This window comes from Pteropus alecto, unplaced genomic scaffold (genome assembly GCF_000325575.1).
Source record: "Pteropus alecto unplaced genomic scaffold, ASM32557v1 scaffold24, whole genome shotgun sequence".
Lineage (NCBI taxonomy): Eukaryota > Metazoa > Chordata > Mammalia > Chiroptera > Pteropodidae > Pteropus > Pteropus alecto.
Window position 1 is genome coordinate 9505356 of NW_006439192.1, and position 14934 is coordinate 9520289.

At 32.6% G+C, this 14934-nt stretch overlaps 1 protein-coding gene across 1 annotated transcript in view; it reads right to left on the reverse strand.

The window, feature by feature from the left end:
- Positions 1 to 2671: 2671 nt before the first annotated feature.
- The window catches only part of WRN (Werner syndrome RecQ like helicase), a 112598-nt gene continuing 100335 nt past the window's right edge, over positions 2672 to 14934 (reverse strand). The window contains exons 32-35 of the mRNA XM_006916330.3: positions 14430 to 14592; positions 7624 to 7820; positions 5931 to 6023; positions 2672 to 3854 (exon numbers count right to left, since the gene is read on the reverse strand). Coding sequence (XP_006916392.1) covers positions 3735 to 3854; positions 5931 to 6023; positions 7624 to 7820; positions 14430 to 14592 — 573 coding nt within the window. The 3' untranslated portion in view covers positions 2672 to 3734. The remainder of the gene's footprint in view (positions 3855 to 5930; positions 6024 to 7623; positions 7821 to 14429; positions 14593 to 14934) is intronic.

The following is a 14934-nucleotide window of genomic DNA, read 5'->3' on the forward strand; positions in this document are numbered from 1 at the left end:
AATCTTCAGAGGGAACTCATGGAAAATGGAGAACTTGGAGATCTAGGAAGCCTATACCTCTGCCCGAGAGCATGCTGCTTTGTCTTCTACTTTGTGGAATTGTCTATAAGGTTCTATATCCTTTGCCATTAAAGAAACTATATCTTGTGTGTCTGTTGGAGAGTCTATCAATCACATGGCTATGCTATTGTGACAAACGTACACAACTGGAAGTTAAAAATAAACAAATACCCTCAAACAGGCTTAACCCAAGAGAATTTAATGCCCTATGTATCTAAGATATTTAAAAATATGTCTGACTCCAGAAAGGGCATGAACTAGTAGCCCAGGTATATCACCAGCAACCTGATTTTTGTGCCATGTTTCTACTCTACCTACCTCAGTGTCAGCTTCAATCAAGGATGATTCCTCATGGTCCTAAAATTGCTCCGACACTCCAAAGGTTCATGCTTCCTCATTAGTAAGAGCAACGGAAAAGAGAACCTATTTGTTTCCACATTTCTATAAAAAGTCCTGAGATTCACTCTGATTGAAACAGCTTAGGTCACATTCCTACCCCAGATCCAAATACTATTGCCAAAGACTAGCTTAGAGGAGGTCATAGGGACCAAGCCCATATCTAGGTTAGAATTATACTCTCTGAAACAACCTAAGCAGATATCAAGAGCCATGTACACTGGGCAGTCATAAAATCCACTATATGAACAACAACAACAAAAATTATATCTCTCCCTCTGGGTTTGTATTTGAGATGAGACTATACCTTATTTCATTTGAAGAATGTTCAAAACTGTGCTTAAAATAGAAAAACTGGAAGCAACTTCAATGTCCAACAATATGAAATCAGTTAAATGATTCATAGTATGTCTATATGATAAAATACTATATCAGCAGCTCTCAACCTGCTCATCTCAGAACGCTTTAATATTCTTAAAAATTACTGAGGACCCAAAAGAGCTTTTGTTAATGTAGGTTATAGCTACCACTATTTACCATTTTTAGAAATTGAAACTGAGAAAGTTTTTGAACTATGTATTAATTTGTTTAACAGCAGCAGTAAATCCATTACATGTTAACACAGTTTTCTGAAAAATCCACCCAACATGAAAAAAAGTGGCATTGTTGTCTGGTTTAACAGAAGTAACTGGATTCTCAGATCTGCTTCTTCGTTAAATCTGTTTCAATATGCTGTTTTGGCTGAAGTATATGAAAGAAGTTTGACCTCAAACAGATATGTAGTTGGAAAAGGGAGGATTTTAATAGCCTTTCCAGATAACAGTAGACATTCTTTGAAACTATACCCAAACAGGACAAGTATTAGTTTCTTAAAGATTTTCTGCAATGTGTAATTGGAAACCATATAAATTTTACCCATGCATGATTTTATAAGATCAGGTATTAATTATTTACAAAATATTGGTTCACTGTTATGCAGACCTTCTAAATGTTGACAAAAATCATTATATAATGTAAAAAATAAATGAATAAACAACCCTACCCATCTCATTAGAAAAGTCTGTTTTATGGGAAGCTTTCAAACTCCTAGTAGCAGAAACAAGTTTTCCAAAATTATAAATTTTGCTCGAAATCTCAAATTTTATCACTGGCAACAAATAATCATCAGTTTTCCTTGAAGCAAGATGCTGACTTTGTTCAGTTTTGAGACAATGTCCACCAAACACCCAAGTCTGAATAATCAATCATAATTTTCTATCCGTCATCCTTTTCAGTAAAAATGGCATTCCATGGGAAAAAAGCAACTAATTAATTCAAAAATCAAAGGAGTGCTTTCCCTGAAGATGACCATCAGATTTTGGTAGCAGAAGTGCTTTATGAGTACTTGCCATTTTGTCACACAGAATTTGTGTGCCAATAATTTGGTGCCAATGCCCTGACTTGCACTAAAGTCCCACTGGTTTTACTCACTATCGCTTTGTACTCCATTGCAAATAACGACATACTGCAAAAGGCAAATAACGTCTCGGTATTACAAAAATAGTTTTGTATTTGTAAATCCCCTGAAAGGGCCTTAGGGACTCCTAACGGTCTGCAGACCACAATCTGAGAATCACTGTACTACATAAAGCCACAAAACAAGATTCTGTGGAAGGCTATTTAATGACAGTAATGTTCAAAATATATTCAAATGAAATATAAGTAACAACATGTTTATGTTTGACTCTCTAATTCTATTTCTAGAAAGTAGAGAAAAATGACAAAATCATCAATAGAAAAATGATTATATAAATTATAGTATACAACAGAATAGTTATTAGCTGTAAAAAAAAAATGAGATAAACCAATATATATTAACATGGAAAGGTCTTCATGACATATTAAGTAAAACAGTTTCTTGCAGAAAACTGCATACGGCATGATCTCACTTGTGTTAAAAAAAAATAACAGTGTATGTGTAGATACACATGCAAGGCATGTAGGTGCAAAAGAAATGACTAGAGAGTCATATGTCAAATATATAATAGGAATTACTTTCTGGTAGGGCTGGTAATGGGCTGTGAGGAAATAAGAATACGGAGACTTTCGTGTTTTAAGCATAGCTTAAAAGTTTTACAAAGAAAATCCATTCATGTATTATCCATGTAACAAACTAAGAAAATAAGTGAATATAAAAAGTTTTGGCAGGATACACAAAAGAGGTTGACTGATTATCTACTGGTAGAACTACTGGCAATTTTTATTTTCTTTTTTCACTTCTCTGGATTTTCTACACAAATGTAATTCTTCTGGCAATTGCAAGCTTAACTAAAAAGTCTTCTTTTTTGTTTTGGCCATTGATTTCTTGCTGATATCAGCTAAGATTTCATTTGGCAAACCACAACAAACATGCATTTCTTCTTTAAAACAAGTTACTTTTATTTACCAAAACAAAAGTTAATTAAAGGCTATATGGTAAACTGCTTAAAGTTATATCAACTATGGTTTACTCAATGCAGTGTCAGAGTACAGGTTTTAGATATTTAAGTTATATGTGCTATACAAAGAGATTTTAGAATCAAATTCTGACAGCCTAAAAAAAATAAAAGTGTTCAAGGTAATTAAGTAAATGAAAGTTAAAAATATACATAATAGTCAGTATGAAGGACATTGTTTTTCCATTATTTGAAAAATAACAAATAGTGTGTAAAATAATAAGTGCATACTTGCCTGGTGCAAATGGTCTCCTTTGTTATATTCTTTCCCTGCTCATACGAAACTCAAAATGTTTCATTTTCACTGGTCTGGTCCACTAACATTTAACAATGTGCATAACAGCTTCTTCTAAACATAGTAAATACAAGGTATACAATAACTATGCTTTCTTCATTTACAAGAGAATTTTTATAATATTGGAATATTTTATATCACACACAGTCACCACACAACTACTAATCTGTTATCTATATCATATCACCATATGTTACATTTTCCAAATATACTGTTGAAATAGAGATTAGAAAATAGGGCAGTTACAGTTTCTTAAAGCAATCTTAAAGAAAACTAATTCAAAATTCTGTTCTATGACATACTCACTCAGGTTCTCAAAAGACTCAACTTTATGTGAATTGCACAGGGCTGTATTAAGATGCCAGCTATTTAATATAGAGATAACTTGTACTTTGAGATTAGAATAATTTTTAAATTGAAATATTACCCCTCACTCTTTTCAGAAAGAAAATACAGCATCCCTCTTATAATACAGGAAGATGAACGTAATTCTTTTGGCAACTGCCAGCCTAACTAAAAAGACCCTTCTTTTTTGTTTTGACCATTGATTTCTTGCTGGTATCAGCTACGATCTCATTTCTTTTGGCAAACCACGCAGGTAAATTTCTTTTTGAGGTTTCAGATGAAGTCTATAAGAAACAGAAGAGGAAATATTTGTACTGCTGAAAATGTGTGTCAATTATAAAAAACCAACATAGATTACTGAATATATACTCCCCAAATAAAACAAAACAGTGAGATCCACAAAACTTATTTCTAGATCAACAAGTAAATAAATAAAAAAGATACAAAAATCACTGTATCATATCTTTAGGCAATTTACTTGCCATCCTGTTATGTATTTTTAGACACTTCAGAGTAGACACTCACTGGGGAAGAAAAGAAATAGATATTATTTCAGATCTATGTTCCATGGTGTATTTGCTCTGAGTTGAATAAAATAGTGAATTTAATGTTCTGAGGAAGGTATGTGACTGGGCATGTGTGTGCACACTGATGCACACACACGCATGCACACACAGAGTATGTGCACACTGATGCACACACACGCGTGCACACACAGAGTTATATTAAGCATCTGGAAAAGCATATAACTTCTACATCTACAATAGTAGACATTATTAAGTAGGTAAGTGTTCCATAAGCCTAAAATGATATTGGCTAGTGTTATCTCAGTTTGAGCACTAGATCTTCAAACTAACACGACAGAGAAAAAAACTTTAGAATCCAGTAGAGCTAATTTAGTTATTGGAATTATTTGAAGGACTGTATATGATAAGGGGACCTCATCTAAGTTATAGTGTATCTGCCAGCCTAAGGTATAAAAGTATAATTTATTCCATTTCAAAAATGAAGACTATATCTATATGTTGTTCATTAATTGCTTGCTATATTTTATTATGTTTTCTATATTTAAAAATGGTTTCAGAATATTTAAGGATAGGGAAAAAGGTAAAACATCTTTGGTAGAAAACTGTGTAAACATATATTAAAAAAGAAGAAAAAATTGTTAGCTGTTCCAGCTTAATTAAAGAAATCTAGTGTAGAAGAAAAGACTATTCAGACTTCAGCAAAAGCTAAAAAAAGAAGTGGCTAAGATAGCAAATTTTCTCCCAAGTGCCTATTTCCTCACAGGCAAAAGAACACCAGAAGAGATTAGATTTATATTCACTGTACAATACTGTAACGTTTGCCTTAGAAATAATAAAGATTAAGGATATAAAGTGGCACAGAAAAGATATCTGGATAGAGGAAAAATTGGCCAGAAATATTTATTCTTCCCAAAAGATCTCAAGATCAAAATCCCCTGTAGCCACAGACAACTACAGCTGCTTAACAATTAGAATTGGAACCCCTTGTGCATTTGGAGGAAGGAAACCAGTTAAGATTATAACAAAGGCAAAAAGTAAAACAGAGCATGAAATCTGAATAGTAGGAGGGCAGAGGAAAAAACCATGTCTTTTGTTATAGCCCAATACTGTGGAATAAGCAGGGACTTTGAAACCAGACAGAACTAGGTTTGAGCTCTAATTGAGCCACTTGCTACATATATGACCTTATGAATGTTATTTAAGCCTCAATTTCTTCACAGAGAAAATGAGAATCACAGTATATAACATTACTAAGTTTGAAGAGTTAAATGAGAACATATGCAAAATATCAAAACACACTGATTTATCCGTGACACTCATTAATTGGTAGCTAATATCATTTAAAGTCTCATCTTCTACAACATTCTATAGAATATGACCCTCAGCATTTTTCCTATAATTATAATAATGACTTTATGTCACTGAGAAAGGGAGAAAATGCTTATTTACACTGAATGTATCTTTTGAATCTCAAGAATAAGTATCTGGAGAGACTTTAGTTACGAAGTCTGGGTCACCTGACAGAAACAATGCTTGTCAGAGACGACTGCCTTCATCAGTAGAAGACTAAAATTTTCAGCAATCATAATAACATTATAAGGGGATATTTACATCTTTCTGATACTCCAAGTTCTATTAACGAACTATTAAGATGAGCACAAAAAACATTAATTTGTTTGCTGATTATATATGCACATATATATGTGAGCAAATAGAGAAATGGGTACATTATATTCACATTTAATTTCATCTAAAACAAAAATAAAGCTAAACATTTTAGTTATCAAGCCTGATGTATTTGTCATGAAAACTGTTTTATTAAATCAGTTTTACCTGTAAATGAGAATCTGTAGATAAATATTCTATTTCTGGATCACTGGATAGCTGATTCCAAGAAGTCATCCGTGAATTTCCGTGACTCTCATCCTTCAGCAAAAAAATCACAAGGACGTTTTCCATCAATCTTTAACATGTACTATTTTCTTAGAAAAAAAACTATGCCTAAAAAAGCAAAACTTAAGAAAATTTTAATTATTCTGAAGTACTGAATTTTAACAATGATTTTAATAATATTACTCATAGGCATTTCTTTCTGAGTATCTTAAAATTGTTTGTAAATAACATACTATATTTTAATTTATAATTAAACTCAGTGGCAGGACAAGAAATATTGCACACTCTCTCAGGTAGTCAAGAAGAATAAGAAGGAAAAACGTGATATGAAGGAGAGGTTTCTAGGAAGATGGTGGAAGCAGCAGCATAGTTTTTTAATTTATCTGAATCCTAGCATTAAAACAGATAGAACTAGATAGAAAAAGCGAAAATTCATCATCTATATTTACAATGAAAGTATCCTCAAGAAACCAAAACTAAAAGTAAGGACAAACCACCAACAGCCATAAGACCCACACGGTATAGCATCTGCATAGGAGAAAGCAGAGGCCAGCAGTGGGGTGCCTGAGAACAGGCGAACCACCAAAGAGCTCACAGGTATACACTGGTAAGCATGATCGATTAATTAGAGAACAGCATCTGAAAGTGGAAGGGTTTTTGCCCAACTCAATAGCATGGGACTAAAAGGAGTTCACAGTAGTGCCTTAAGTGCCTAGAGCAGCTCGCTCTTTTGAACTCGCCTGAGTAGCTAATGCTGCTTTCCAAGAGAAGGCCCCACACTCAGAAGAACTGCTAGGGTTAAATCAAAATCAAGCAGGACAGGTATAACAAAGATTAAGGGAAGAGAAAATCCAGGTAAAAGTGGCAGAGGAGTCTATCTCATAAACCAAGTTTCCATATTTTGAACATTACACAAAAATAACAGAAAAGTGAGCTCTGTGAACTTGTAAAAACTATGCTGAAAGTGCAGAAAAACTAATTTCACATGAAAATGAGCCAGTTTAGAAAAGTATCAAGGTCGAATCCCAGACACCAGAAAGACTTGCTAAGATAAAGAATAAAACGATAACCTCTGAAAATGAACTAAGATTGAAAAACATGATGAAAATGATTCAAAACATGATAGAATGTCATAAATCAAAATCAGAAAAACTCAAAACTAAGTGGAAAAGCTCAAGAAAGAATTAGAAATAAAAAGTAAAGTTTAAGAGAAGTTTCCTGAAATAAACGAAAATTTTAAAATAAGAAATGTACCATCTAAAATAACTCTAAATTCATGGTCCTTCTCTGATCTTGCAAAAGTGCAGTACAATATGCTCAGGACCATGAGCAACAATTATCCTTGTACCCGAGATATTCAATATTATAGCAACAGAGTATGATGAATGACAGAATGACAGATAACCCAGTTTGAGAGGTATTTATAAAATAATTCGTTTTCATTTTCATTAATCACATAAACTGCTATATGCTTAAAACCAGTATTAATTATGTCTATAAAAGAAAGAATTTCTGGGCTATATTAACTTATGACAGTGAAAAAAATACAGTATTCTAGTATTAGAATATGCAAATTGAACTGACACTTTATGAATATTCTACATATAATTAACAACTTGGTATTAGGACCTACTTTTTCCTTGCTTCTCTTAGAACTTGAACAGCTCTCTTCAGAGTTGGGGAAACATCTCTTTTTGTTGGAATCACATGAAGGCTGGCATAACAGTCTGTTGTCACAATCTTTTTCCAGGATCTCAATTGCCATAGAGATGAGGTACGTGTCAATGTTTTCAGGAACGAACATTCTAATTAGTTTAATTTTATTCAATTCTGTAAAAGATAAAAATATAAGATTTAAAAATAAATAACAGAACATTTTAGAAAATCTATGAGCTGGAAATAGTGTAAAACTTTGCAGAAAAAAAAAGAGGTAGGTGGTCAAAGAAAATGTTCCTCTTTCAAATGCCAATAGCGCTACAGAACAAAAATGGAGTAAAATGTGTCCCTCACTCCGGCACCACCTGCACCCTCTGCCAAAAACACCAAAATCAGGTCAGTGCCATCGACTCTGCATAAATTATGTTTAAAACTAACTGTCTTTTGTAGGCAGCCCTGAGAATCAAAGCTACAATTCCCAGAGTTGTTTCCAAAGAAATCATATATGCTTCAAATTCCAAGTATCAATTACAAGTTAACTTTTTGAATATAACTTATTCTTAGAAGCTAATCATACTTGTAAATAAAATGCCAATAAAAAGTATACTTGCAATGGATAGTGTAATGTAATAAAACACATCAATTATTTAAAGCAGCTTAGAACCTATTCACTCATCTTCACGTAACTTATGGTATCAAACATTTCTGACACCAAATTCAAATTAACGATCAGAAACTAAGTATTTTAAAATGACACTCTGAAAAGGTAATCTTTAGATTACTCCAGGACCACCAAAAAAAAAAAAAAAAGTGCAGTTAAAAAAAAACACACAGAAAGAGAAGGTAACATAGCTTATCGATATTAGGACAGTAAGCTATCTAATTATTGGGCTTGTACTCTTTCTAATTTTAAAGTTTTAAAATGTAAAACTGATGCTAATCAAAACCTTGGAAAGATAAGATTACCTCTAAATGTAATAAAATCAGCAATGTGACTATCATATCTATCAACCAAACTAAACTTTTATTTGTCCCTTGGTCATTATACCCTAACATTGAAATTCCACCAATTTTACTACTGTATCATTTTTAACTAAGGAGTCTTCCTTTGTATATATCTATCATAATTTACTTTGAGTTACTTTTCATTTGTCTTTGGTTTTTCTTTGGGGAAAAAAAAGTTCTGATGAAAATTATATTACATGTATCTTTCCATAATTCTAGATTCCCAGAAGTGGGATTGCTTGTTCAAAGGTTAGACACATTTTATATTTTGATGAATATTGCTAAATACTTCTATATCTGTGTTGTCTGATACAATAACCACTAGCCACATGTAGCTATTGAGCACTTGAAATGTGGCTAATATGGCTAAGAAACTCAATTCTTAATTTTAAGTAATTTTAATTAATTTTAAATTAAATTTAAAAACTGACACTTGATTCAGTTATCAGAAAAATTTTAAGTATGTTTGAAACAAACTGGGTATCTTCATCTACTTTATTTAACTGTAAATTTTACGAAAGCTAAATACAGATCAAGTATTTCAAATTAAAATTTAGCATCAACATTGAGATGTGCTATAAATGCAAAATATATAACCTATTTCAAAGGCTTAGTACAAAAAAACTCATTAATATCTTAGTAATAATTTTCATATTCATTTTTGTTGAAATAACACTTAATATATTGCATTAATTAAATTAGATAATTAAAATTACATTTGTTTATTTTTGCTTCTTAAATGTGGCTACTAGAAAATTTTAAATTGCATATGTGGCTTATATTGTATTTCTTTCTGGATAGTGCTAACTCTACAGAAACCACACAAATCTTTCCATACTCTAGCCAACTAATACAAATATATTTATATTAAGTTCACTTTCTTCCGTGGGTATTTAAATGCTGGATAAACAAACTATACATCTTTAGTTTCATCATACTGTAAAAGTAAAATTCAGAAACCTATTTTTTGGGAACTATCCACACAATCTTGTCTTATCATAATACCATTAGCTAAATGAATTATTTTGAAATGTAAAAATATTTTATTCTATTTGAAACAATTTATTTCTAAAATTAGAATGTCTTCTTTTCACAAAATTATAATGTATAAACATTTGTCTATGGTTTTAAACCACTATTAATGATTTAATAAATGTACTGTAAATTGAATATGTCAAGGTAAAATTAGAAAATTTATTATATATTTACTTATACATTTCTATAAGTACTCTTTATATTTTTACTTTAAAATCATCCTATAATATATATATGCAAATATAAGTCATCTTATAATATATATATGCAAATAAGTAGCACCTGGCTTTATAGATACGTATTATTCTGCCCTAATTTTCCACGCAGGTAAATGCTGAAAATATCTATTGGAGAATAATACAATGAACACTGGCTGCACTCCTTCAGTACTTTAAAAGAGATCATATTACCCCTACTTTTCTGGCAGGTCCCTTGGAAGCCATCCTTAATTTTCCAGGCACATGCACATAAACAATGGGAAATGAAATTGTTCAAAATATTATCCAGGCACCTCATTAAATGCCTTGCTTAATTTATTATTAAGCATAGTTAAAATCTCAATTCCATAAAAGAAGTTTAAAATTATAAAAATCTGATTAAACTAAAAATAAAAGGTACAGAATCCCTTTAAATACTGTTTCAAGGACAAAATCTACTTAGCAAATAAGACAGTATGAAAATAATAGGTATAATATCTCAATTCACAAAAATTCTATTTTTAGGTATATTGTTATGCCATAATAAAATACAGAAAATTCTCAACTCAGGATTGTGCAAAATTTAAATGTCAATCAAACATTCATTAAAACACAATTATGTGATAGAGCTACAGTTAAATAAAAAATGAAAATAATATATCTGAATCATTAATATAGTATGTACACCTTCATTTCTTACTACAATTTATAACAACATTTTCTCCAATAGTTGTTATCAAGGAAAAACAAGAATTCAAAGTAAAATTTAACATCAATAAATTTTATCTTATACATTATACGCGTATAATCGAACAAAATAAAATTTAGAGCTCATGGTTCTCACAATCGAAACTTTCTCAGTTTTGGCTCTGGAAGTAAATCACAACAATACACTTTTTCAAATTATAAGTACCATCTACATACAGTATGTTGACAGAAAGATGAAATCAGTGTTTAACTTCAATTAATATTTATCTTTGAATGAAAATTTATCTGCAATAAGTATACAGTGGTAAAGATGCACGTTTTAGTCACTAATGATTACAAATGTTTTTCTCATCTCCCTGATATTTATTGAATCAGGCTGTGCAATTACAAATAGAGATTTTTCACGTTATATATTCTGCTTGATATTTCTTAATTTAAAAAGTTATAACATCAGAAACTGAAATTGCTAAACTCAGAATATACTAAATATAATTGAGAATATTTGTAAAGGTATTAAACTGAACATAATTAAATACCTTTATTTTACTCATCAATTAGAGGTTTGTAAACCCAAATCCTCTACAGGGGTCCCCAACCCCTAGGCCACGGACCAGTCTGTGGCCTGTTAGGAACCAGGGCACAGAGCAGGAGGTGGGCCAGGGAGCGAAGCTTCATCTGTATTTGCAGCCGCTTCCCAGCACCAGCATCACCACCTCAGTTCCACCTCAGATCATCAGGCATTAGATTCTCAAAGTAATAATAATATTACTGGTCCCTGGTGCCAAAAAAGGTGGGGACCACTGCTCTATAAAGATTAGAAATTACATAGTTCTTTCTTTTAAATAGTTGGCAGTACAACTTTAACATAGTACAGTAAAAAAAAACTTGTTCCATCATCAACCTTGACTTGGTATTAAAACAATCTGCGATTCTCTAGGCCTCAGATTCCTGTCTCTGAAACAGGGTGAGAATAGGAAAATGAAAATATAATGATTTCCAATTTCCTTTCCAGATTTAAAATTCTATAACTTTACAACTACATGACTTAGAAAGCAAATTAGCACCGCCTCGATTCTTCGCCATAGCAAAATAAAAGAAGTGTTGTCAATACTTGGCTTAATAACAGAATCTTAAACCTTCCTCTACCATTTTCTCCTGCCAATAATGAATTAAGAGTAGAACATCCATTTGATATCATTCAAGAATATTTGCCCAAGAATTCTTCAGTACTTGGGGAAAAAAGAGATAACCTGTCTGAATTACTGAAGTTGTTTCTATAAAATACAGTTTTGAAACCTCCCCTCTGGTATACTCATTTGTGAACTTCACATTTTCTGATTTAGCTCCTAAAAAGGATAGAGTATAAAAATAATCACATTAAGGGAGTATATATTTAAGAAGCCATAGGATCTTACCACCTACTTCTTCAATCATCATCATCATATTCACTATCACTGCCATCACTGCCATTTACGAAATACAGTTGTTCCTGGTATCCTGGAAGACTGGTTCCAGGACCCCATACTCAAGTCCCTTATATAAAATGACGTAGAATTTTCATATAACCTACATACACCCTCCTATATACTTTAAACCATCTCCAGATTATTTGCAATAATTAATACAATGTAAATGCTATGTAAATTGCTGTTATACTGTACTGTTTGGATATCAACTTTCTGGAATTTTTCTTCTGAATATTTTTGATGTGTGGTTGGTTGAATCTGCAGATGTAAACCCAAGGATCCAAAGGGCTGACTGTATTTACCAAGTGCCAGAGCATTCTGTAAAGTATCTAATTATTTCTCACAATTCTGTAATAAGAAAGGCAATATTATCCCTTCCTGTTTTAGAGAGGAGGAAACTGAGGCTTAGGAAAAGTAGGAATTTCCCCAAGGTAACGTAGCTCAGAAATGGTAGAGCCAACATCGGAAACAGATCAGCTATGACCACAGCCTTTGCTCTTACTGACTAGGCTAACACCATCCATTGGTCTTCAAGAGTGAAGGCAGCCAAATGGTAGCGAACATGATTGTCAATAGGAAATACACTGCACAGACTCAGAATACTGCCTACCATCCAATAGTTCATCAAAGACACACATTTCTCTGAGTTCTGAGAGACAATACATATATAAAAGAAAAAATAATTCCAGGGGATTATGGTCAAGAAGGCATATGAATCTTTGACTATTTCATTTTGCACTGGAGAAAGAGGGGTTTTATATAACCACAATTCTAATTCTACAAAGGATTTTCCTTCATCTGCTTTAATTTCTAGTAAAATGGCTGCTGAAGTTGGAAAGACTGGAATGTGACCAGGAGAGCTGGCTAGCTTTCTCATCAGATGACTCACTTAACTTGGATATTTTATCCCAGTCCAGGATTTGGTCCTTGGATTTTCAGATTTGGAAATCTAATTTAACCTTAATAGATTCACATTAACCAAATTCACAAAATGCCAATTTTTAATTTACAATTATGAATTCACAATTATCATATAGATTAGTACCCAGATCAGCATGAATAGTGCATACTTTCCCTATAGACAGATCTACATTGGAAATCAAATGATAACCAGAAAGCTAAGAAGTGACAGAGAAGAATTTGTTGTTAACATGTTTTCCTCAAATAAGTTCTTAACATAACTTATCAACGGGCCCTTAATATACTTGAAGTCTCATTGGCCAGGATTAAAAATTGCATATTTCTTCCTTTTAAATAGTTGGCAGTACAACTTTAGCATAGTAAAAAGAAAAACTTTAGTTCCCTGGAATTAACTTACATGACCCCTGCCCAGACTTCCCTCTGTGTCTCCTCTTTTCCTGTGCTTCCATGGTTTATCCATGGAAGTGATGGAGATCTTCTTTCTTCAGATCTTTAATCAAGTTTTGCCTCGATTAAAGAATTAAGGCTGGCTATTAAGGTGGCTTGAATTATCTTTATTGTGATCAGTTAAGTACAGTATTGATTGTGCTTTCAAAGGGTGATTTTATTGCCCTTATTTCCAAATTTTGATGGGGAATCATACAGTTGTTCCCAGGAAGCGGAAAAGAATTCGAGGTAATAAAAAATTTAATTATTTGCACTGCAGCTTTGTAGATAAGGTTTTTTCTTTGTCCACTGCTCTGTCTTTACAGTCTGAAAACATTTATCAGATTTATTGAGTAATATAACATACCTAGATTTGTCCATCTAGGAGGAAAAATCCTCTAATATACCTCATCCTTTACTTCTATAAAATGGATCATAATTTTAAAATAGGAATATTAAAAAATTTTCTGCAGGGCAAGCAAAGGGGCTTGATCTCCACGAGCACAGCTGAGGTTCTGCAGCAAAGTGACAAGAAGAAGAAACCCTTCTACAAGGAGCTCAGACAGCTTGGCCTACTTTCAACGCCACAGTGACACATGCCACTAACTATAAGGATTAGAAAGGCTATGTAAGTGAAACCAAAAACAAGGAATCAGAAAGATTTCGGGAAAAATCAGGAGTCAATAAATTTTGGGAAATGAATATGGAACAAACTGTGTTTTTTTTCCAAGTGACGGGGTAGAAATTAGAAAAGGATGAAGTATACTGCTTTGCGATGAGTGTTTAAGTTGTAATCTGAAGCTGAAAAGAGAAACGAGAACTTCTCAGACTCAAACATTCCTCTGAGTGATAATGGGAGGAAAGATTGTTTTTCTAAAACACAAAAAGCATTACAAAAGTAAAGTTTTTATAGTAGCATAAAAGATTGATGTTAAAGTGAAAAATATTAGTGGATTGCTTGTTTACTTCATCTGGGTGCAATGACTCAAGTCATTAAGGCTGCAGACTAGGGTCATGGTTATCACCTGAGTTGATGGGAGGGTTTCGGATAACATCAGTAATAATCTTCTGAACCTCTGGAGTCAAGCCTGCTCGCTCCATATCGAGTGGGTAGCCAGCTTTCACCGCTTGTAACAAATGCATGCCAACCTCTGTGAGAGGCAGAATCCTGTTCTCAGCTACACTCTTCTAGAAAAACAGCAGCAAAACAACCAGTCAGTTTTTTTTTAAAGTTTCCACTGCATTGTACAGAAATAAAATGTCCAAAACCTTCAGGCAATAAATGTTCACTGAGAAATAAACAATGCATTAAACCTTCACTTAAACTTTATTTTAACTACTTCTTTAAAACTACCCACATTATAAAACTCTACAGGTTCTTCTTTGTATACATATTGTATGGAATAAAACAAAATCATGCAGCATTAGCTAAGAAATCTATCCTCATCCCTCAGCAATTATTCACTTTAAAAATTTATTAATGGCAGAGAGTAGCCATTCTATGTAAGTCTAAAAGCTGCCACAATCTTT